The sequence below is a fragment of the Cydia strobilella genome, chromosome 8, assembly GCF_947568885.1.
Source record: "Cydia strobilella chromosome 8, ilCydStro3.1, whole genome shotgun sequence".
Classification (NCBI taxonomy): domain Eukaryota; kingdom Metazoa; phylum Arthropoda; class Insecta; order Lepidoptera; family Tortricidae; genus Cydia; species Cydia strobilella.
The window spans coordinates 17,003,757-17,026,763 of NC_086048.1; the positions used below are offsets into that span (position 1 = coordinate 17,003,757).

General features: G+C 37.3%; 3 protein-coding genes across 3 annotated transcripts in view; 1 reads left to right on the forward strand and 2 right to left on the reverse strand.

Annotated features, from left to right (window-relative positions):
- Positions 1-9,307, forward strand: part of LOC134743770 (putative carbonic anhydrase 3) — a 46,896-nt gene extending 37,589 nt beyond the window's left edge. The window contains exons 3-7 of the mRNA XM_063677422.1: positions 1,573-1,737; positions 4,076-4,214; positions 5,349-5,454; positions 6,246-6,473; positions 7,349-9,307. Coding sequence (XP_063533492.1) covers positions 1,573-1,737; positions 4,076-4,214; positions 5,349-5,454; positions 6,246-6,473; positions 7,349-7,603 — 893 coding nt within the window. The 3' untranslated portion in view covers positions 7,604-9,307. The remainder of the gene's footprint in view (positions 1-1,572; positions 1,738-4,075; positions 4,215-5,348; positions 5,455-6,245; positions 6,474-7,348) is intronic.
- A 446-nt stretch (positions 9,308-9,753) lies between these two features.
- LOC134743788 (coiled-coil domain-containing protein 12) lies at positions 9,754-12,182 on the reverse strand. Its single transcript, XM_063677448.1, has 3 exons — positions 11,888-12,182; positions 11,355-11,475; positions 9,754-10,017 (listed from the first exon to the last, which is right to left on the reverse strand). The coding sequence occupies exons 1-3, from the start codon at positions 12,034-12,036 to the stop codon at positions 9,808-9,810; spliced, it is 480 nt and encodes a 159-aa protein (XP_063533518.1). The 5' UTR covers positions 12,037-12,182; the 3' UTR covers positions 9,754-9,807.
- Positions 12,183-20,770: 8,588 nt separating this feature from the next.
- The window catches only part of LOC134743738 (bromodomain-containing protein DDB_G0280777-like), a 36,909-nt gene continuing 34,672 nt past the window's right edge, over positions 20,771-23,007 (reverse strand). The window contains exon 2 of the mRNA XM_063677371.1: positions 20,771-22,632. Within this exon, the coding sequence (XP_063533441.1) occupies positions 20,869-22,632 (1,764 nt within the window). The 3' untranslated portion in view covers positions 20,771-20,868. The remainder of the gene's footprint in view (positions 22,633-23,007) is intronic.

Below are 23,007 nucleotides of genomic sequence, written 5' to 3' on the forward strand. Positions count from 1 at the left end.
CATATGTAACGAAATCGCATGCAAGTTCTTGAATCTTCTAAATGGAGCCTTACGTACGTTGTAGGTACGTTAGTCAGTCTGCAGGCTGCATTAGACAAATGTAAACGCAACCATATTAAATGTATAAAACCGATATGTGTCAGGACACAACACAATACGACACGACAGACAAATGTGAACCGGGCTTTAATTGTGCGTATTATGCACTGCATTTACACTATGGCAGTGAAACAACCTTTCAAATGAAAACTCGCTGGCATTCGGAGGAAAATACTTCAGAACTATGATCCATATTATGGACCTTGACTTCACAATGGCGTGACAAAGGTTACTCAATCAATTATTACTACTTAAAAATAATCCCTTATTAAAATACCTACATTACATGTAATTAAGGCATCACTACACCTTATAAAACAAAGTCGCCCGCCGCGTCTGTCTGTTTGTGTGTATGTATGATCGCGATAAACTCAAAAACTACTGAACGGATTTTTATTCGGTTTTCACCTATCAATAGAGTGATTCTCGAGGAAGGTTTACGTGTATAATTTGTTAAGGTTTTGTGTACCGTGTGAAGCCGCCGCGGGTCGCTAGTAATTTATATGGAAGAGTTGTTGTCGTAATTAAATAATTCGACTGTTTAGATGAACCATTTGTAAAACTTTATGATATAATTATATAATATAAATGTTACAATTTCAATGACAAAGTCTGTTAAAGGCTTTGCGGTTTAAATATTTCTAGATACTTAATTTAATTTAAGCAACCAAAAGAGTTTTGAAGTATATAATTATACAGTATATTTCCGAAAATGATCTATAAGTACTAAAATTCCGGAGTAGTCTGCTCTGAAAGTAAGGATTTAGACAGCCGGCTCACTATTGTTGGCCCGGGAGCGTAACAAATGCGACAATCGTTATTATGGTTCATGCCATGCCAATCAATAAGTAAAAACCGGCCAAGTGCGAGTCGGACTCATGCACGAATCCACAATCCCTACGAATCCTTGCGAATTATGCAAAAAATGGCAAAAAAATCACGTTTGTCGTATGGGAGCCCCACTTAAATATTTTATTTTGTGGTTAGTATATGTTGTTATATAGCGGCAACAGAAATACGTCATCTGTGAAAATTTCAAATGTCAATGCTATCACGGTTAACAGACGGACAGAGGAGTCCCTTTTTTACCCTTCAGAACGGAACCCCAAAAACTGTATCGGAATGACAGATGCAAACGATCATCAATCATCACGTTGTCATTTCTACACATTACTTAGAGAAGGTTATAGGTTATAGTTATTACTTAGAGAAATAAGTAAGCTTATTTATTTCTCTATGATACGAGTATTACTTACTTTTCGCCTTTGCCTTCATAATTGCCAATGAATGAATCCATCCCTGATTTGTAAATTTTAAATTTATTTCGTAGTTCGACATAATCCCATTCCTATCACCGATAAAACCCTTCCACAACTTTCGCATCATATATCTATACCCTATAGTTCTTTTACGTTAGGTATAGGTTGTTGCGTTGCTAACCGGTTACAAAAATATCTTTATTTTATTAACCAGGTCCAACGCACTGGGGCGAGCGATACCGAGAGTGCACGGGCAAGCACCAGAGCCCGATTAACATCAACGTGCTGCGCGTGAAGCAGGTCACGCTGCCCGACATCGAGTTCGTCGGCTTCGACGACTCGATCGACGACGTGCACGTCACCAACAACGGCCACACTGGTAAGGCACAAACATTAAGCTACAGAGGGCACACACCAGGCCCGGTCCACATCAACTGCGCGTGAAGGAGGTAACGCTGCCCGACATCGAGTTCGTCGGCTTATACGACTCGATTGACGACGTGCACGTCACCAACAACGGCCACACATCGCGGCAGCTAGGTTCCTGTGACTGTTAAGAGTCAAAAAGTGTGTGTGTGTGTGTGTGTGTGTGTTTGTAGTGTATATACTATCTTATGTCTTTCCCTGGGCCACAAACTATCTCCATACTAAATTTCATCTAAATCGGTTTAGCGGTTTAAGCGTGAAGAGGTACTTTCGAGTTTATAATTAAGTAGGGATGATATAATTTCCAGAAAGTTCTAAAACAATTCCGAATTCAACATAAGAAGCAAAATTATTTACCAGTTTAGCAGTTTTTTTCTTAGTACATTTTAAAACGTTTATAGGTAAGTTATAAAAATACTAATGGCGTTATTCATAAACGCGTTACGGGCCTGAATTAGCGATGAATCGTTTGTCTTTATCTGTCATTTTGACCTATGTATTTGTAAGAAAGGGATAAAACATAATTTAACTAAATCAGGCCCGTAAAGTGAATAAGGGGGTAAGGCTACAAATATAAAGCATTGAAGAAGTTTTACAATATCCCAGTAAAAAGGAGCACGGTAACGATCAAGTAAATGATACTAGTATTTGCGGTATCGATATTGAGTTACACGACGCACTTACAAGTGCAGGTGGAGTGGGTGATACGTATCAGTTGCATGTAACTAAAAGTAAAGTTAAACGATCATACAGGGTGGGCCAATGAAAAATGCATTTAAAAAATATTAATAAATAATAAATTTTTATGTTTTTAAATAAAAATTATAATTAGAGTTTGGGATAAAGAAATAAATTTTACGTTTTAAAAATTAAATCATCAAGATGTCGTCGTAAAGTTGTTTTGGACAACCCCAAAGCCGTAGCTCGTTTACGCGTTGAGTTCCTTGCATCCGCTCTCACCCGTTCGATGTTTCCATTAGTAGGTACGCGCAGACCGTGCACGTCCTTGGCGTCGAGATTTTAGTGTCGATCCAGTAGCCTCAAATCTGACTATCCATTGTTTGATTAAATTTGTGCTTTAACACTCACGGATATTGCGTAATCCAAACTTAAGTCGAAAACGCCGACGAACAGTCACATAAGAACGATTGTTTTAAATAAAAAACCGGCCAAGTGCGAGTCTGAGTCGCGCACCGAGGGTTCCGTACTTTTCAGTATTTGTTGTTATTGCGGCAACAGAAATACATCATCTGTGAAAATTTAAACTGTCTAGCTATCACGGTTCATGAGATACAGCCTGGTGACAGACAGACAGACGGACAGCGGAGTCTTAGTAATAGGGTCCCGTTTTTACCCTTTGGGTACGGAACCCTAAAAAAGGCTTCAATACAAAACGCTCGCTGCTCCCCTGTGTAAGGCACCATTTTGAATAAAAAATTGTTTTTTTTCTATTAAATGACATCTTTCTCAATTGCCTATATTTCATAAATAACGAAAGAGGTCGAGATGAAAAGTTAATTTATCACTGGCCCACCCGCCACCCTGTATCAGTGAAACGACGAGAATGCTTAGAAAGCCGGCCAATGACGATATTATCATTGCATTATTTTACAAGCTTACAGGTTGGCCCAAATATACGTTGAGATTATTTTTACTGCGGCATCGCCAATACTGTTCTTTTCAGGGGCGGGAACTCCTACCTTTTCAGGGGAGGTGCGATAGGCAGACACTCATATTGGCACGTCCGTGCATATTGAGTGATCAGCACATTTAATGTAGATCTTGCGCCTCCACTCGATAAGGGATTTCCTTTTCTGTCACGTAAAATAATTATATATAAAGTTAGAATATTAGGCAATGGGAGATTATAGTGTGCGTTTGGCGTATCAACCCTCCCCCTCCGGCGCTCCACTTATTAAACCAAGCATCAAAGCTAAAGGAGAATATTTTGAAGATAAAAATACATTTTGTTTTAGTTAAATGATTGTAGTTTTAATTTTTAATGACGTTTTGTAAAAATAAAAATATTCCTAAAATTCTTTGTCAAGTTCTGCAACCAATCCACTTGACAAGTTGCTTCCTGTTTCTTACATAACATGCATGATGCCAAGTTTTGTGATTTCTTCCGGATAGGACTATTATTACTTTTGAAATTAACAAATGAGTCGGACTATTAAGTACATCAACTACATTTTTTGACGCGCCGCCACTGCTGTTTCGTCAATTAAGTACTCATTTGAAGCGATAATTATTACACAGTACAAGTCATTAATATTAACCTCTGTTTCCAGTTCTGATAGAGGTGGAAAACGAACCACATCCGCGAGTACGCGGCGGGCCGCTAGAGGGCGACTACATCTTTAGCCAGATGCATTTCCATTGGGGTGATAATGACACCTTCGGCTCGGAGGACAAGATCAACCATAGAAGGTAACCGTCTCTGTCTTTCTCAACAGTTCTGATACCGATGGTTTGATTTTGTCACCACTGGCAGTGAATCCAGCTCGCCAATGAGATCAATTTTACTTTATGAAGTTTGAATGCCGCTGACGAATCCTTTACAGGTCTATGATATTGTTTCTTTTGCATTTATCATTAAGATTTGGATGCAAATAAATAAAAATACATTATGTAATATAAATATAGCGAACCGGATAGAGTCGTGAGTGTTATGTCGTGGTTCACGTGTGCTTTGTTCATGAATAGCCATACTTAGCGGCGTTATTATAATAATTACTGTGGGTTCATGCTAATCGCCATTCCTTCAGTTAATCTGCATATTGTTCTGGTGTGATTCAAACAATACATAAAACATACGGGTGATTTATGTCATCAAGTCACAATAAGTTACAATGGTATTCACCTGTATTGGTCGTTAGGTTTTATAATAAGACACACACAGTACCTATAATATGTTTTTGGCAAAACATTCATTTTTGGGACAAGCTTTTATCGCTGACTGTACTTTTCTTTCCACAGGTAACTAATACTTATCGAGACAATTCTAAAAACCCCAAACACAATTAGGTTGCGTTGTTTTATCACAGAGTTCCTATGGCCACCTCCTGCCTCCATCATCAGATCATCTCAGTACCATAATATTGCATTGTCACCCGACTTACAAATGTATGCAAATTTTCGGCTTTGTCGGAAGTGGGTCAAATTTAACTCGCAAGATTTGACTCGTACATACATAGGTACATTGCAAGTTAATAAAAAGCTTGTAATTATATATTTCCGCAATAGACCGACCTCCGGTTTTTTACAAATTTTACCAGGTTGTTTCTTGTAAAAAAAAAAACTAATACGGGCCTAGCAAGGGCGTCGCCAGCTGATAGGCTAAGGTGTAGGCAGTTGATATGGCCGATGGCCAAAGGGAGGGGGAGGGGCCTTACGATTAATCAACTGTGTATTGACTTACAGTTTTGATTTTCCTGACTACCTCATTGGACTGTGGAGTAAGAACATTAGGAGTAAGAACTATTAATATAACATTTTTAGACCAATAGAGTAGCTGCTTATACGGGATGACAAATAGTAAAAAAAAGTGGTATTAATTTTCAGTTTTCCCATGGAGCTACACATGGTGTTCTACAAGGACGAGTACCAGACCGCCAAGGAGGCCGTCCAACACAGCGACGGGCTCGCTGTGCTAGCTTTCTTCTACGAGGTAATATAAACAAACAATAAACAAATCAGTTATGAAACAAATCAGTCAAGGCCCAGTTTCATTCTCGTGACTATGAAGTAGTATAAGTTTCGATTGGCGTTTTCTATCAACGATCCAGTTTTACGCAATTTTGTTTATGATAAACACAACAAAACTCAAGAAATATCATGAATATTTTGCTCAAAGTACCTACTCTTAGTTCACACTATTTTCCTAGAATGCTAATTGAAAGTGCTTACTCCTAAGAACACACACATTCCTGTATTGAATGCAAGACATTAACGCAATCACGCTATACCTACATTCGAAGATACCTAACGAATGCTTCTATTAACAAGCCATGGATAAGGAGGATAAGAGCAAGAGTTTCCCGCTAAATAGGTGATTAGTAGCAGGAAATGGTATGTTGTATGTAAGAATAGCTATTTTAAATAATTTATTGTACTTATTTATAGAAACGATTTATCAATTTATTCAATCAGGCGTTAAATGCTATGTGCAAGGTGCAAGTCTATTATTATTCTAATAATTAAAATAGGTACCCACTATATTATTTATTTCCTATTCCGGTAAATAATAACGTGCTAGTAAATTTGTGCCTAGGAGTGAGCACTCTAAGCTTATTTATTTATCTATGCCCGTACTCAACGAAAAAAATAAAAAATATAGCCATTAGTTGAAAATATAGTCATTTCCGGAACCACAGACACAGATAACTTTTGGTTTACGTATATTATATATATATTACCCAGACCTTTTTCTTGATAAAAACTTACCACGAATATTTCCAGCTCGACCGCCACCAGCACCCCGCCTACGACGACATCACGTCAGCGCTAGCGAACGTCACGGAACCCCTCGCGACCGTAGTAATGAGCAACCCCTTCTCGTTCCTCAACATTCTGCCGTACGACCTGCGGCGGTACTTCACGTACAGGGGCTCGTTGACCACGCCGCCGTGCTCGGAGGTCGTCACTTGGCTGGACTTCGAGCAGCCTGTGAGACTAGCTCATGAGCAGGTATGAATTCACATGTTGACCACATTTTATAAAGAATTTCTAAGCCTCTCACGGCTATCAGTTGATACTCCAGTCTCAGCCGAAATTAAGACACATTATTTCATTCCTGTTTTTGTGTTTACTTGTGTAAATTACGAGCATCATTACATCAACAAAATTTGAGTGCGACTGATTGGTGCGGTTTTTTTTTTGAGTCTTACACGATGTATTTTACAAATAAAATATTACTCATTTGTCGTGACCCCGTGGTCTTTGTAAACGCTATACTTACCTATACGCACCAATACAAATGTAAAAGTTAGGGAAAGTTTTCAAAAAGTTAGAACGTACTCACAAATCTGGGAATCTTCGTTATTGTTTTGAATTTTCCGAAATTTATGAGAACTGTTCCAACTTTTTTGAAATTTTGCCCAACTTACACATCTGTTCGCACAAACACGCAGCCTCTCACTCTTATTGCATGCCTATTATACTACCGCTAGTCCTTCATGGATAATTAAAAAATACATTGTTATACGGAAGTTGGAAAGGGCAGACCTTGGTGGACTTTCTCTGATCAGATCGAGGAAATCCAGAAGAAAGACCAGGTCAAGAGCACCCTAAACCGGCGGGCGTGTATGAGGAATGTTATGAAAGTGAAGGAAGCGAAAGATGTATGTCAGGGTCGTAGCAAGTGGAAATCCGTGGTCTCTGCCTACCCCTCCGGGAAATAGGCGTAATTATATGTATGTATGTATGCACATTGTTATATGTTATATGTAGTATAGTCATATAGTAGTAATTTATTATTTGTTAATAGCCTGTCTACACTATCGCATTGGGAAACTGTAAAGACAGCTGTAAGATTTATAAATAAATAAAAAATAAATTTTCAGATAGAGCTATTCCGCGAGCTAAAATCAGCCCACGGCAAGATCCGTCACAACTTCCGACCCATCCAGCCGATCGGCGACCGCGTCGTTTTCTACAACATTGACAACAAGTACTTCAGCTACAACGAGTTGGACGACCCTAGCGAGGAAACTACTACTACTAGACCGAGGAGGAGGAAGGGGAATGGGGCGGGGAGTGCGAAGTTGTATTTCAGTTTGATGTTGTTGTCGAGTATAGCGGTAATGATTGTACTGTAATGTAATGGGTCCTATTAGCCATAAAACCTTTTGTTTTTACGTTTTACCGTAGACAAAGTACTAACGCAGACGTTAGAGAACAATATTGGTGCCACAAAAGGCGCTGTACGGCATGTTTCATGGAAACCATCACCCCACTTAGGCGAAAGAGAGGTGGTAAAACTTAAAACTTCCGGCCGATTCAACCAATCGGAGACCGCATCGTTTTCTATAGGTAATATCGACAACAACTATTTCAGCTGTACAGTAATTAGAGATTGCAAACCGGACTGGTTTTGAATCCGGCCGGATTCTGGCCTCAATCCGGCGGATCCGGCCGGATTGCGATTGCGGAGTTTGCGAATTAAAAATTCATCAAACATCAACAATATAAGCTACTACAGCTGTAAAGTTTGCAACTAATCGTAGTTGGTGGACCAAAACATTGTTATTGCTCTACTTTAAGTGTCTTGTTATTGCTCTGTCTATGGTTCACTTAATGTTTGTTTATACCTAAGGCATCAAAACATTTTTTTTTTTATATTTTAAGGATTGTTACCTTGTTAAAAAAATACTTTTATTTATTTAAGGTGTAGTGAATCATTTACATCAAGTAATAGTTTACCAATGAGATGCCATGTGTAAATATGCCAGCCATGCCATTTTTAACCCTTTTTTCCAGTCTAAGTATAATTAACCAACCACATACAACCAATGAAATATTTATGTACTGTAAATTGTATGAGTAAGGTTGACATTTGATTGTAAATTTTTAAATAATGGGCTGAAAATGCAGCTAATTAAGCAGCTAAATACCACAGCACAGCAAAAAGCCATTTCAGTTATAAATTTTCTTCTTTATATTTAATTGTTACTGTTTAATGGTTTGCTTAATTGATTGTTATATGAAATCACGTTGTCAATCAATAACATTAAACTTTCTATATCAATCGCAAAACAAATAAGTAACTTGCTTAAGGGGCACTCGCGCGTTGCCAACTTACTCGGAGTTAACCGTTTATACAGTACAGTTTAACCCTGTATAAATGGTTAACCCCGAATTACTTGGCTAACCTTAGACCGCGCAAGTGGCCCCAAGAGATTTCTAAGACATTTAATTAAGCAATTTGGGTTAGATGGATATTATTTAGTGGAAAATGAAATTTTACTTTATAATTAATTACTGTTTTTTTAATGTTAACAACCAGCCATAAACAAGCAAAGGCATAGAGATATTAACTAAACCCATGACATTATTTTTTATGCAAATATCAGCCTTTATTTCTAATTAAAGGTAATTATTGAAGTTATTATAAATATACATAAGTACAATAAGTTTTTATGGGTTATTAAAATTAAGATTCAATGTAAAGATTTAAAATAGGGGATTGTAGCTATGAGTGGCAGAAAAAACAACTAGAAAAATTAATTTATAATTATGTTTACAATAAAAAAAAATTAAGGTGAAGAAAAAATATCAAATGACAACATTAATGTTTTATGTTTTCTTACTTGATAATCTTAAATACTGTAACAAATTTTTAATGGAAGTATATGTAAGTAGACCAAACTATAGATATAAATACTGCAATATTATAATAAATGACTGAAAATGTGTGAATATCAGATGTGGTTAGAGATTATTAAATGTATAAGTGTGATTTAATTTACTGTGATATGTACACAATTATATTTTTGTGATAAAAATATGACAATGGTCTTTTATTTTTATTTTTTTGTATGCATTAGCATAATTGTGTCAGACACACGTTATGGGGGATTATATACAATGGCAATGCATATGTAGACAACACTGCAAATGTTTGTGAACCAAATGTGGCCAATATTGAAGGTCAATAGGTTTTGTGGAGCTGGGGTAGTTAGAATAGCGCTACCCCATATTTCACAACACTATGGCTGTCAATTTGCAGAAAATGCCCAGGATGACTAACTAACCACTAAATGAGTGTGCGAGAGTACTGAAACCTCTCTCTTCCTAGCTATCTATTCCACATGGTGGTGGGGTCAGCTTTCCTGCTTAACCTTCTCCACTTCACCCTGTCCACGACATCATCCTCAGATAATGTGCACTCACTCATATGTCATTTAGCACTACATTTTTCCATCGTGTTCTGGGTCTACCCCTGGCGAGAGTACTGAAACCAAGAGAGTTCTTAAAAAATATTGTGTATTACTTACATACTACACACAGCAGTTGTATCATGTCAATCATCAGCACTAGGCTTATCTGTCATAGTGATCATGGCTCCCAGGTTGTCCTCCTTGCCCTGCTTGAGCCGCTCCCATATGAGTTCTGCAATGGCTTTCTGTGTTCTCCTTTCTAACCTTTCTAGTTTTTTTGATACATCTCGTTTTAGATCCCAATCAGGTTTTCTAGGGGCTAGACTTGATATGTCTAGGTCTTGAAGGACTACCTGGAAATTAAAACATACAGGGTATTAAATGACTCAATAATATTTAGGTTTACATTACTTTGAAACAGACAAGATTAAATGAGGTGTAAATCTTTTTCAGGGTGTTTAATTTTTGGAATTGGTCAGTGGTTGCTGAAAAAGCGCTGGTGGCCTAGCGGTAAGAGCGTGCGACTTGCAATCCGGAGGTCGCGGGTTCAAACCCCGGCTCGCACCAATGAGTTTATCGGAACTTATGTACGAAATATCATTTGATATTTACCAGTCGCTTTTCGGTGAAGGAAAACATCGTGAGGAAACCGGACTAATCCCAGCAAGGCCTAGTTTCCCCTCTGGGTTGGAAGGTCAGATGGCAGTCTCTTTCGTAAAAACTAGTGCCTACGCCAATTCTTGGGATTAGTTGCCAAGCGGACCCCAGGCTCCCATGAGCCGTGGCAAAAATGCCGGGACAACGCGAGGAAGATGATGGGTCAGTGGTTGCTTGCTGTAACCGACCTGTCAAATTGTATCTACTACTAACAGCACCATACTTATAATTTTAATGTTTTATAACCAGAGCTCACTAGATGGTGCTGATAAATAAGTTTCATGTTAAAAATGCTTTTATCATGCTTTTATTACACTTTTGTGCCTGTGACAATAGTCAAGCATAGGACAGCTTTATTTTTCAAAGTTATAAATAGCATGATAGTCTTCATGTGGAAAACTTATATTAAACAACACTATCAACAACAATAATGAAGCAAGCAATATTATGGTTGTCAGTCTTCTATATTTCCTAACTTCTCAAATAACCCAGTAGAGTCAGTAATATACATTGGCATTTTGGTTGCCAAACAGCAGGATATTAAGTTGAAATAGTAATATACATATGTCACTAAGCCCGCATAACCAATTGAACTGATAACTAATTTTTTTTTTTAATATATTTGAAATGTAAGTAGCATATTTCGTTAGGTGACAACTAAAATTCACCAATTACTAAAAAATAACAACAAAAATCAACCTTATCACTTAATATGGTTCATTATGGCTAAGAACTTGCGGTGGTAATTAGCGAGTTTTAGTTGTCACCTGTCAATTTATAAAATATACAACATTAAATGAGCAGTTATAATAATAAACGCTGATCACTGGTACATTGCTCGCAGAACTGATGGCCGGTGGGGCCGGTAGGTTCTGGAGTGGCGTCCGCGTACTGGAAGACGAATTGCCAGCAGGCCTCCAACGAGATGGAGCGATGACCTGGTGAAGGTCGCGGTAATTCGGTGGATGCGAGCGGCACAGGATCGGTCAGAGTGGCGAGCCTTGGGGGAGGCCTATGTCAGACATAGAATTACCTTCTCTTTGCCAGCTTCGAGCAAATCCTTTACTTCGTCCTCTACAGCTGGTGGTAAAGCATCCTCCAGCTTTGCCTCTTGAAGAGTCTCGTCTTGCGGCTTGTAGCTCCGAAATTTTGGTCTGAAATTAGGAATAACACATTCTTTGAGTCCCACCATGACAACTCTCTCACCAAGACAGCCAAGTCAGTGAAAACAGCATTGTCGAACTCTATTTACTCTCATAGTCATAGTTTTTTATTTGCTAGAATTATGGTCCATTGTAGATTGTGGACATAAATTGGTAGTCTCAGACCTAAATATTAAACAGAGCAAAATTATAAGTATGTTTCACTGTTAACACAACAACGGTTTGTTGTTGTAACAATTGTTGTTGCAATACGACTGAAGTCCGAGACAACCTGCGGGAAACCTTAAACCTAGTGTGGTGAAACACATTAAAGAAAGCATAGGGCCTCCTCCTCCTGTCTATTACGACAGAATAGACACTACATACTAACTACACATAACCTAACCGCATGTCGATAACTTACTTTGGTAACGAAACTTTCTCAGCAGGAGCATCTGAAAGGTCATTTTCTGAAGTACGGTTCTTCCGTTTTAAATTCTTTAATCTTTCTTTCCTTTTAAGTGCCTGCTCTTCCAGGCTGCCGACGCTTTCGCCTAGTTCCATGATAACCATACTTATGATACTCTCAAATAGAGAGTATATTGAAATTTTTAAATGAAGTCTTGCAGATAGTAAAGTCAATTGTCACGGTCACTTTCCATTTAATAAATAAAATTAATCTGTAAAAGACATGCAAGTGAAGCAAGCACAAAAATAAATACTATCTGATCTGCCATCTGACGTACAAATTGTCAATGTCAATTGTCATGTCATGTTTTTTTTTCATGTCTACCAACATTATTAGCAAAACTATTTAAGATATAGTTTGTCAAAGGACTGTCTCATTTCATTTTTCAGAGACTCATACTATCTTTGTCTTACACTAGTACTAGCACCCAAAAGAAAAGGATGAGTAAATTTTTTTTTCTTATTTACTGCGAATTTGGTTTGGTTTGAAAAAGAAGCGAAATTAGACGATGTCCCTTCGCGTCTAATTTTTTTAAATTTGCCGCCTTTTTCTACTGACAAGATTTGCTTGACCAACTATATAATATAAATTATGCCGCCGTCACGACGCCTTAACGAACCATATTTGTACTCTCTGCATAAAACGCTGTATTTTTTGCATAGAGAATAAGTACACATACATATAGTTTTATATTATTTCCTTCATTATAAATAAACTTTAAAAGTATTGGTGTAAAGAGATTTTAAGAGCAATCGACTCGAGCTTGACAAAGCTGATTTCGAATATAGAATATCAAATAAGAATATGTCAGTGGCTTTCAAATTGATAAGTCACCCTCCAAAGAGCATATAATCACTACGTTTCCAACCTCAGAATAATGACTAAAGCATAGAAGTCGGGCAAAAATGCTTCGCAAATATGTATACCCGTACTTTACTTCCTTACGAATTAGATAATGTGCCGAAAAGAGATGCATATATGCTTGTTATTTCTCATTTACGTACGGTGTCATAAGTTTCATAATTTGCTAGGGATGTAACTGTGTCGACTTTTTATATCGATAAATTATGCATAAGTTTATGTGCCGTGTAAAAGAATAATCACGAAATTGGCAAATTGATAATAGTCTGGCTAATGAAAGTTGAACCTGAAAAAACGCGACAATTTCAAGAAATCTGTAGCAGGCGGCTCGTTGAAATGAAATGAAATGAAATGCGTGGAATTACAAGGATTGCATAACTTTTACACTTTTTATAATTTTCATATTCTAAAAATCATTAAAAAGTATAAAAATTATGCAAACCTTGGAATCAAAGAGCCGCCTGATATGAGGATTAATGCATGTACCTAATATAGCTTTTATCTCATTTGCAGTCTACCACTCAGAACCGTCTAACTATACCTTTATTATATTCTTACCCATTCTGCAATTATCTGCTTACCCAAGTTTCTTCTTCTTCTAAATTCTATAACGATTCTTTTACCTTCCAAGCGATTCGGTTGTGGAATGCTCTGCCGTCGGAGCTAAGACGAGCTAAATCACTCCCCATTTTTAAGGCTCAGCTCAAAATCCACTATCTGTCCCTTCCTCAAACTCGTTAATTATTAGATTCTGTCTGTCTATCTGTATTGTGTGATATGTTTATGTATGTATGTATGAATATATATATATATATATATATATATATATTTATTGTATATATTACATTTATGCATGTATTGATATTGTTATATATTTAGTTGTGCTGATATATTTTTTTTCCTGTACTCGTTCTCCATTTATTTTTTGCTACCCTTATACATATTTCTTCCTTGCGCTAATTTCTACTACCTGAAGGTTGTCTGGAAGAGATCGCTTTTAAGCGATAAGACCGCCTGTTGCTGCTCAGTTTTTTATGTTAATTTGCTGTATTTAATCATGTTTCATTGTGCACAATAAAGAATATTATTATTATTATTATTATTATTATTATACCTCTCGTTTTTTTATCATTAGAAAGAAGGCGAGCGATCTTAACGTGTCGTTTTATCGAAAAACACTTTGAAAATAAGTCACAACAAATATAATATACGATCATTTACATACTTTTGCTTTCATAAGTAAAATATTGTTATATTTATAAAAAAACTTGTCAATAAAAAGACACGTGGAAATGGTTTACCGTTTTTTCTAATGCTAAAAGACTAAGTATAGTTTCTAGTCATGTACAGTCAGCAGCAGAGAAAAGGCACCCCCCTGCATACAAAGTTCTGTAAATTAGTATGGACGTGGGGTACCTTTGCAGCTGACTGTACCAAATAGGAAATAATAAAAAAAAACGTTCGTGTAATATTTTTTTATTATTTAATAATAGGAACTATTACGCGAAACTCGGCGTAGGTGGCGCCACTATCACAATCTGAGGGTCTATCGCGAAACAAGAAAATCGAACTTTCGTTATCTAACATCTCTGTCACTCTTGCGTATTCGAGCGATAAGATAACGAAATTTCGGATTCGAGTTTTCCGGTAGGTCCCCTGAAAACTTGTCAAAAACCTGTTAAAGGTACAGTATGAATAAGTTACTCTACGGTGCACTAGAAAAGCTAGTGCTGCACTCTGGTGGCAGAACATTGCAGTAATATCCCCTATTCCTCGTCCTTTGGAAATCTGAAATATAAAGTTGAGTTTTGTGACCAACAATATTAATAAAAGGAACATTCATCAATGATCATTAATATCTTCTTTATTAGGGTTCCGTACCCAAAGGGTAAAAACGGGACCCTATTACTAATACTTCGCTGTCCGTCTGTCTGTCACCAGGCTGTATCTCATGAACCGTGATAGCTAGACAGTTGAAATTTTCACAGATGATGTATTTCTGTTGCCGCTATAACAACAAATACTAAAAAGTACGGTCCCCTTGGTGCGCGCGTCCGACCCGCACTTGACCGGTTTTTAGTATTAAACTATAGTCTGGCAAACACAATCTGTCAGTAAGTAAGAACAAAGAAAACTATAGGTACAGTCGAAGGCAAAAATATCGATCCAGACAAATGGCTTAAAAATATGTGAACACGATTTTATTGTCTGAGCGTACACATATTTTTGAGACTTTGGGAATGTATATATATTTATGCCCCTGACTGTACTCATCAATTAAAATGAGACAGTCCTGGGCCAAACTATAAGAAAGCTGTAAATGTCGATAGGTTATTGATCTGAGGTCGATACATCACTATGCCAAAAATATAACCTTTCATACTTAGCAGAAAAGTTCGAAAATATATGCAAAAATCTATATAGACTTGAATGCAATTAATAATTACATAAACAACATATCGATTTCAATGTTTAGGGTCAGGTCCTATAAATAAATTTCTTCAAAATTGAACAAAACTCACCGATTAAAGGTTATCGGTTCGTGCGTATTTTCTTTTCTTCCTGTATGCGATTTGCAGCCCTCGATCACACAAGACATTATCACAAAGGGAACTTCAAACCAGTGTTGCCAACTCGGAATTTGAAAAAATGCCAAACTTATGTCTAAATTATGCCAGAAATATGCTAAATAATTTTGAAATGTGCTAAAAAAGATGCTAAAATATTATAGGTAACAAAAAACCGGCCATTATGACATATGACATGACATTGACATTGACTATACCATAGATAACACAAAAAGATTAGTCGGTGTAGACGAGACAATTTTTCGCACAATCTGATTGACAATTTAATTGGTAACGCGTATGAAAAAAAGGTCGCGGTGCGGTGCGGTAGTCTGTTACGGCTTATTATAATTCCTCGTATGTATAAAATTTCCTTTGACGGTTGAGCCATGGATTGTCTATCACTGCCAAGTAGGTTTCAAACTTGGCTTAGGGACATAATCACTTGATTCACTAAATTATGCTAAAAAAGATGCCAGATGCTAAATGGAAATTTTCGATGCCAGAGAGTGTGAAATTATGCCATATCTGGCACCAATTATGCCAAGTTGGCAACACTGCTTCAAACCATTACAAATAAAAACTCAGCACGTTTTCCAACAATCTTTCAGGAATAGCAAAAATATAATTAAAATAAACCAAGATGACCGCTGAAACATCCCGAAATATTTCAACTAAAATAATACGACTATGTCAAGTTGTTACAGTTGACACCTACCTGTGAAATAACGAACATATATTTTATTTGGCTGGATTATATTATAGAACCACATAGGACCATTTGACATTTCCCTCAGTTTATCTTATGACATTACTGAAAAAAACGAAAGAACTTGCGGATTGTTGTCTCACTCACTCATAGACAAAAAGTAATAACGTGTTGTGAATACGATGTCTTTTACCAAGCTTTTATTTTTGCCCGGCTTTTTTGCTTTAGTCATTATTCTGAGTTTCCAACCACTGTCACCCTCCTTCTGTTTTACAAGAAAGATGTCATTAATATTGTGAATGTAAATTTAATAATAAATATATGCTGTGATTTTAAAGAAGTGCCTTCCCGTTATTCTACTAAAGCTCCAAGGACCTCCTGTAATCGTTTACAAAAAGTTATAGTTTGTGAAATGACTGTCTCATTGTCTCATTCCAGACAATTAGACATAGACAGAGAGAATTAGAATCAGAATCAGAACGTTTATTGGTAAAAGCAATATTATTTTACATGTCAGGAATTGGGTAAGTACATAATAATATTTACAAAATATGTTACAACAAAATTATAAAAATTTACAAGCAGACAAGTAGGTAGGTACATTATTAAAAATGTTAGGTACATTGGTGCTTCGTTTCATGGCATAGAAGCCTAATATTGGCCATTTTGTTCGCGACGGAAATCACCAACCTCCGAGGCGCGGGGCGGGTGCTCACGGCGTTGTGATTGGTCGTTCCAAACGATACGTGTAAGCGTAGGGATGGGACATGTTCATTACATGCAGTGGTACGTACCAGTTGTACCATAATTTATTGTGGTAAAATTGTTATCAATAAAGTCTACAGAAACGATACTTAATAATATTAAAACAATATAATAATTAATTAAGTAGATACTTTATAAACGTATCTAAAAAAAATTACGTAGCATATTAATGATATAAGATTTTAAATGTAAAGTACCTAATAAGGGTCCCAGAAAATATGTATAGGGCCCTCCACACTCGTGCGCAAATCGCGGCGCGAAGCCGCGAACGCGAGTGGAGTCTAGTTCGCTAATCAGCGAAATCGACTCCACACTCGCGTTCGCGGCTTCGCGCCGCGTAGTCTGGAGCGGGCTTATGAAATTTAATACTCGGTGTTGCATACATTTTGTGGTAAAATTTGCATTCATGAGATTTACAAAGTATTTAATAATTTATTGTAAAAAATGTGATATTAATTCTGTTTTCTATCTCCTCTTCTTATAGGCTTTAAGTTATGTTAATTAATTGTATAAACAAACTAAACTAAACTCATTCGAGTCTGGGTTACCTACGAGATAGGCTAAGCCTAGTGTAGGAACCAGAGTAACCTGACTGTATTTTTCTATACCAGGTACATTTTGTCAACTGTGTTTAATTTAAGTTAATCTTAACAACCCTGAAAATATTTTTGTGTACCTACAATAAAAAATTGAATTATTATTTTTTTGAATTATTTTATGTACTTCGTAAAAGCGTTAAAAAAATAAGGTGCTTCTGAGTAACTCCAACTTCCGTACTTTTTAGTATTTGTTGTTATAGCGGCAACAGAAATACATACAAAATTTCAACTGTCTTACTATCACGGTTCATGACATACAGCCTGGTGACAGACGGACAGACAGTGGAGGCTTAGTAATAGGGTCCCGTTTTTACCCTTTGGGTACGGGACCCTAAAAACTAAACTACGTAGGTATCTACCTACAGTACCTACTAAGATAAACTACCAACTAAATAAAACTACAGATTCTACATATTAATTATTATCAATAAAAAAGAATCCCAGTTTTCTTTTATATTTTTTAAAATGGTACAATATGGTACGAACGAAAGTACGAAGTTTCCGCAACTGACGAAAGCACCACCTTCACATCACTAGTCGTTAACGTGAAAGGGATAGCACATTGCATTTTCATGTTGACGAAAAGGGACGGGCATACTTCGTTGCTGCTGAGTACAACCGTATTGACCAGTATAAAATGAACTCCGCGGACAAGAAACAATTTTCAACAAAATAATGAATTTCACAATTAACTGGATTGTTATTCCATCTGTTTTGTATTTGGAAGTCTTAGATGACTTGCCACACCATTTTACGCTGCAATATAAATGATTAGCGAACGAATTCAATTATTTACGATTTATTTTCGTACAGACGTGCACACTGCTAATAGGTCGTATTCTTGGGCGCAACGGCGCAACTGATCGGAGCGGCGCGCGAGCAATCTTATATAAGAACTATACACCATACGGGCGGTGACCGCGAGTCGTCCTATAAGCTCGGTCTATAGGGGGTGGTCTGTGCTCCGCGCCGCTCTGTGACGCGCCATCGCGTCAAAATCGCTCACCTATACTAGGAAGGGTTATACATATGTAAGAAGTAGTAAGAACGGTTTGATTCTTCCGCGCCGAGTCTCGCCGAGCCGCTTCGCTTCGCGTTTGCGAGTTGTTCGCTTACGTAAGACGCAGCCTTAACCGGGTTAAAAAAACAAGAATTTTACTTATACATTTATTTACATTCTTATAACTACAGATAGGTACAAACAATTCACAACATGAATGATATTTTATTTGTTTATATGACCACTATAGGTTACAGCAATTTCTTTTCAGACAACACATAATGTCAAAAAAATTGGCAATTATATGGCCTATTCATGGCCTATTACAATTTAAGGGGCTAACTGACTATCAATCCGCCGGACGATATCGGCCTGTCAGTTAGAACAAAAATTTGACAGTTCCGAACAACTGACAGGCCGATATCGTCCGGCGGACTCATAGTCAGTGGGCCCCTTTAGATCCACACGAGCAAGAGTCGTTTTCCGTTTCACAAAATATCAGCACATCGTTAACAATATTTGAAATGTAAAAAAGTAGTACAAATGCAAAAATATCAAACATTGAACATTTTTGGCAATAGAGAATATTACGCGAAACTCTGCGTAGGGGGCGCCAATACCACAACCTGAAGCTCTATCGCGAAACAAGAAAATCGATGTATAAGTTAATCTATGGTTTACTAAAGGGGCTAGTGCTGCACTCTGGTAGCAGAACATTGCAGTAATACCCCCTATTAGAGACCAAGTATTTTTACATGTCAAATATTGTTAAAGATATTCTTCATATTCTGATATTTCGTGAAACGGATAACGTCCCTTGCAAGAGCCGTCGGACCCGAGCCCGACGTCAGCTCCCTATTGAAAGTAGCCGGTGGCCGGGTGGATCTAATTAGCCTTTATGAGAAACAAACCGCATGACAAGTGCCAAAAGGCATAACATCACTTTCTCAAAATAGGTACGTATAGGTATAGGTAGGTCTTAAATATTTTTATAGATAGCCCTTTCTAGCTAGCTCTGTCTACCTACACATAATTCTCATCTAGATAATTAAGTAGTCAATTTGGAACAAAAACTATGGTTACAAGTTGCTATCTAAATACTTCATGAAATACCTACGAAGGGAGAGGGAGGTACCTATTGTACCTACTCACGGCGCTATTCATTAGAGATTAGTGGTCATATACTTTTTATTTATTTCTAATTAACAGTTTAAAAATTATGATTTACAGTTGCTTTCAGAATTAGCTAGAATAATGTACCGATATATTTATGTAATTAAGATTTTCTTTTTTTTTGTAAAAAATATAATTCTACGATTACTACCTACACATACCTAATTACCTATAGCAAAGATATAACTCCGTAATAGATGGATACAGTCTAAGGAAAAAACGTACCTTGAAAATCACGAAAATTTGATTCTCGATCAGATGGCGCCACTAGTTTTGGCCTACTCTCGTATAGAGGGCGTTGACGGTTTCGTTTGTTATTTATAATTTCAACGCATATCCATTGAAGAACATGGGTCAAAATCATATAAAAATAATTATTGCAAATAAAAAAATCATTTATCCATATTTAAATACATTTGAACGTATTTTACAAATCTTCATTATTAGTTTTAACGTATGTCGATAGATGGCAGTGAATTTACAGTGGTTACAAAATTTACTATGACAGTACCGCTCTATCTTATTATATCCTCTTTGCCTATAGGTACAGTTTTCTCTAGCTAATTCTTAATAATAATAACACTACTGTAGGTAAGTACTACTTATGGCAGTTCGCAAATACTATAAAATACAATAAATAGTTGTCTACAAACTAAACGTCATAATTGAGTATGAATCAAGGCTGTAACATTTTTAATGTAAAAAAAACTATCACGTGGGCTATTTAGAACTATGAAAATTAATTAGTTCTAGGCAGTTTGATATGCGGCCTCAAAATGGATCTCATTCTTTTTCTCTTAATGCGGAACTAGTATAGAGTCCCAAGTGACGGTATTGTTCAGATCTTCTTTGGTCTGTCTGTCTGTAAGGAATAGTCAGGGACAATCCGGAATCTAGCAGTGGCAAGTAAATGTAAATACGTATTAAAAATCACGAGATTGACCATCTTCTTATTTAAAGCTATCAAAATTATTAATAGAATAGAACTTTATTGCTCACAATTGCAAATGTTAAATGTAGGTACATAAATTTAAAATAACAATTTGTAATTTAGGATATGGAGGGATCATGTTACCTTTGTTGGCATCGAACCAACAGAACCTAAATCGAATCACAATTTTCAGAGCAATCGGCTCAAACCAAAATTTTCGAAATCACGCACCTTACGCAGTCATTGACCAGATGAACTATTTCTTGCGCAGTTCAAGGTAAGCGCATAAGGAATAATAACGGTGTTTAAAACATATTAAGATAAATTCAAGTTACGCTCTCACTTGCCTTCTACTGTCAAAAGATAGCCTGTTTGAAACATTATTGTTGATTGGGACGCCGTGATTAAGTGATAAAACTTTAGACACGATGTTGAAATCTTCAGGACTTCTGGCGTTCAGACCAGATTGAAACAGCAGTTGTTTCAGTTCAATATCAGCTGGGTTAAATTGATTTTGCCTGGTAAGTGGCACAAAGCGGTTATTAGGAGCAAAGTTAAACGAGTTGAATCTATTAAACTGCTGCTGCTGCTGATGAAAGTTATTAAAACCGAAATTGCCTACACCGCTTTCTTGCCGAAATACTCGATTTCCTTTTTGTCTAAATTGGTCATCAGGTCTGATTTGATTGAAATTGTGGCCTTGCTGGAAATTAGGCTGTAAAAAGTTGCTTATTCCAATTGGTACATGGTTTTCCTGCAGCGGAAACTGTTCAGGTTGATTGTTACGTAAATGTACAAGAAAATCGACAGCCTCTCTATTTGGCAACTGCTGCTGAACGTTTACGTTGTTCACCTGTTCTAACGGCACGCTGGCTTGGATTGACACTTGAGAACTCTGTGGTCGGAGACCCTGGTTCTGATTGAAGAACTGGTTGAGTGGATTAGGTTTTGGCAATCCTTGGAAATTGATCCCAGTGTTGACAGCTTGAATGCGTTGCTGTTCAAGCACAATTTGCTGCTGACTTTGTGCCTGTTGCAATTGCTGCTGACTTTGTGCCTGTTGCAATTGCTGCTTTTGCTTAAAAAGGAACTGCTGCTTTCTCAGCGCTTCCTCCTGTTGTCTCTGTTGGATTTGTAACTGACGCAACTGTTCTTCGAGGATTCGCTGTTTTTCTTCAAGTTGTTTTTGTAATGCCAATTGTTGGTTTATGAAAAAGTTTGAATCTATTTGGTTGGGGGTCGGCTGCGGAACAATTTGTGGCGCCGGGATACCCGTTGTGAGTGTGGTGCTCGCTTGGGACCTTACTTTGTTACCGATATTTTGTTGTTGGAAAATAGGTACAACTTTTTTAGGTAATCCTTGGGCATCTTGATGAACTGTAAAGGCCGCAACTAAGGGTGCTTGGAAAACTTGGACGTCCCGTTTGTCGACATCTTCAATGTTCTCTCCGTCCTGGTTGTGCGTGGGTTTGGGTGTCGTGGTTGTGGTCGTCGTTGTTGTCGTCGTCGTTGTCGTTGTTGGGGTCGTGGGTCTAGAGTTTAATGTGCTGGTACTAGTAATAGTATTATCTGATGTCGGTGTTTCTTGTGCACTTCTAACGTGCTGCAAGCTTAAGCCTGATTCTCTTGTTTGGAATATTTCATTTTGTGGCGATTGGGTCGGAAGTGTAGCGGTCACTTGATTTTCGACGTTTCCTGCGGTGGTGCTTAAAATTGAAAAGTTGTTGTCTATAAAAGTAGGTGTTACATTTGTGCTATTTGCAAACGCCGATTGTCCGTTGACTATGAAGGAATGTATTTGTATATTTTCTGGATTTTGAGTGGGTGAATTTTCCGTAACGTCTCCAGTTTGTAATAATTCCGATTCAGAAGTAGAAGTACCGTCGGTAGAGTCATCATTGGTGATGTCATCGACGTCGGTGGTGGCATTATTGTTCTCTTCTAACTCGGTAAGAGCTTTAAGCAAAGCTTTTCTGATGTAGGGGTCGAGGCGCACCGATGGTTTTATTCCAATGATGTTGTCATTGATAGCGTCTGTCGTGGGGTCCTGCGCTGACGCTATTGCAAATAGCGTGATGAGCAAGAAAGCCGGCACCTGGAAACAAAAAAAAAACACGTATTAGATATAGATACAGATATTTCTGGGGCCTGATTTCGAGATATAAGACACGCAATACTCGCAAGTCGCATGTCATACTCATTTTAGACAGTGTGCCATAGGAAACAGTTATGTCGGTAAGTCGGCAATCCATTTGCGTTGGCGTGTCGCGATTATGCTAGCTCTACCTACTTCCACGTTTCCACGATCTTAATGTTTTTAGATGTGTTTGGTTACATTGTTCTTGTAATATGAAACAATAGGCATTTTCTTGCAGGGCGTTACACAACTGATGAGACTGGCTGCGCGTTAATGCGAACGTATGACAATTTGCATTATCTCACTAGTTACCCGTGTCTGATCTCGTGTTTT

Bases quoted from the DNA above. Each gene is read 5' to 3' on its own strand.
- LOC134743788 (XM_063677448.1), bottom strand. From the start codon at position 12,036: ATGGTTATCATGGAACTAGGCGAAAGCGTCGGCAGCCTGGAAGAGCAG. The intron at 11,476-11,887 runs GTAAGTTATCGA...TCCTAATTTCAG, and splicing joins GAGAAAGTTTCGTTACCAAA to ACCAAAATTTCGGAGCTACA. The intron at 10,018-11,354 runs GTAATTCTATGT...TTTAATTTCCAG, and splicing joins TCGAAGCTGGCAAAGAGAAG to GTAGTCCTTCAAGACCTAGA.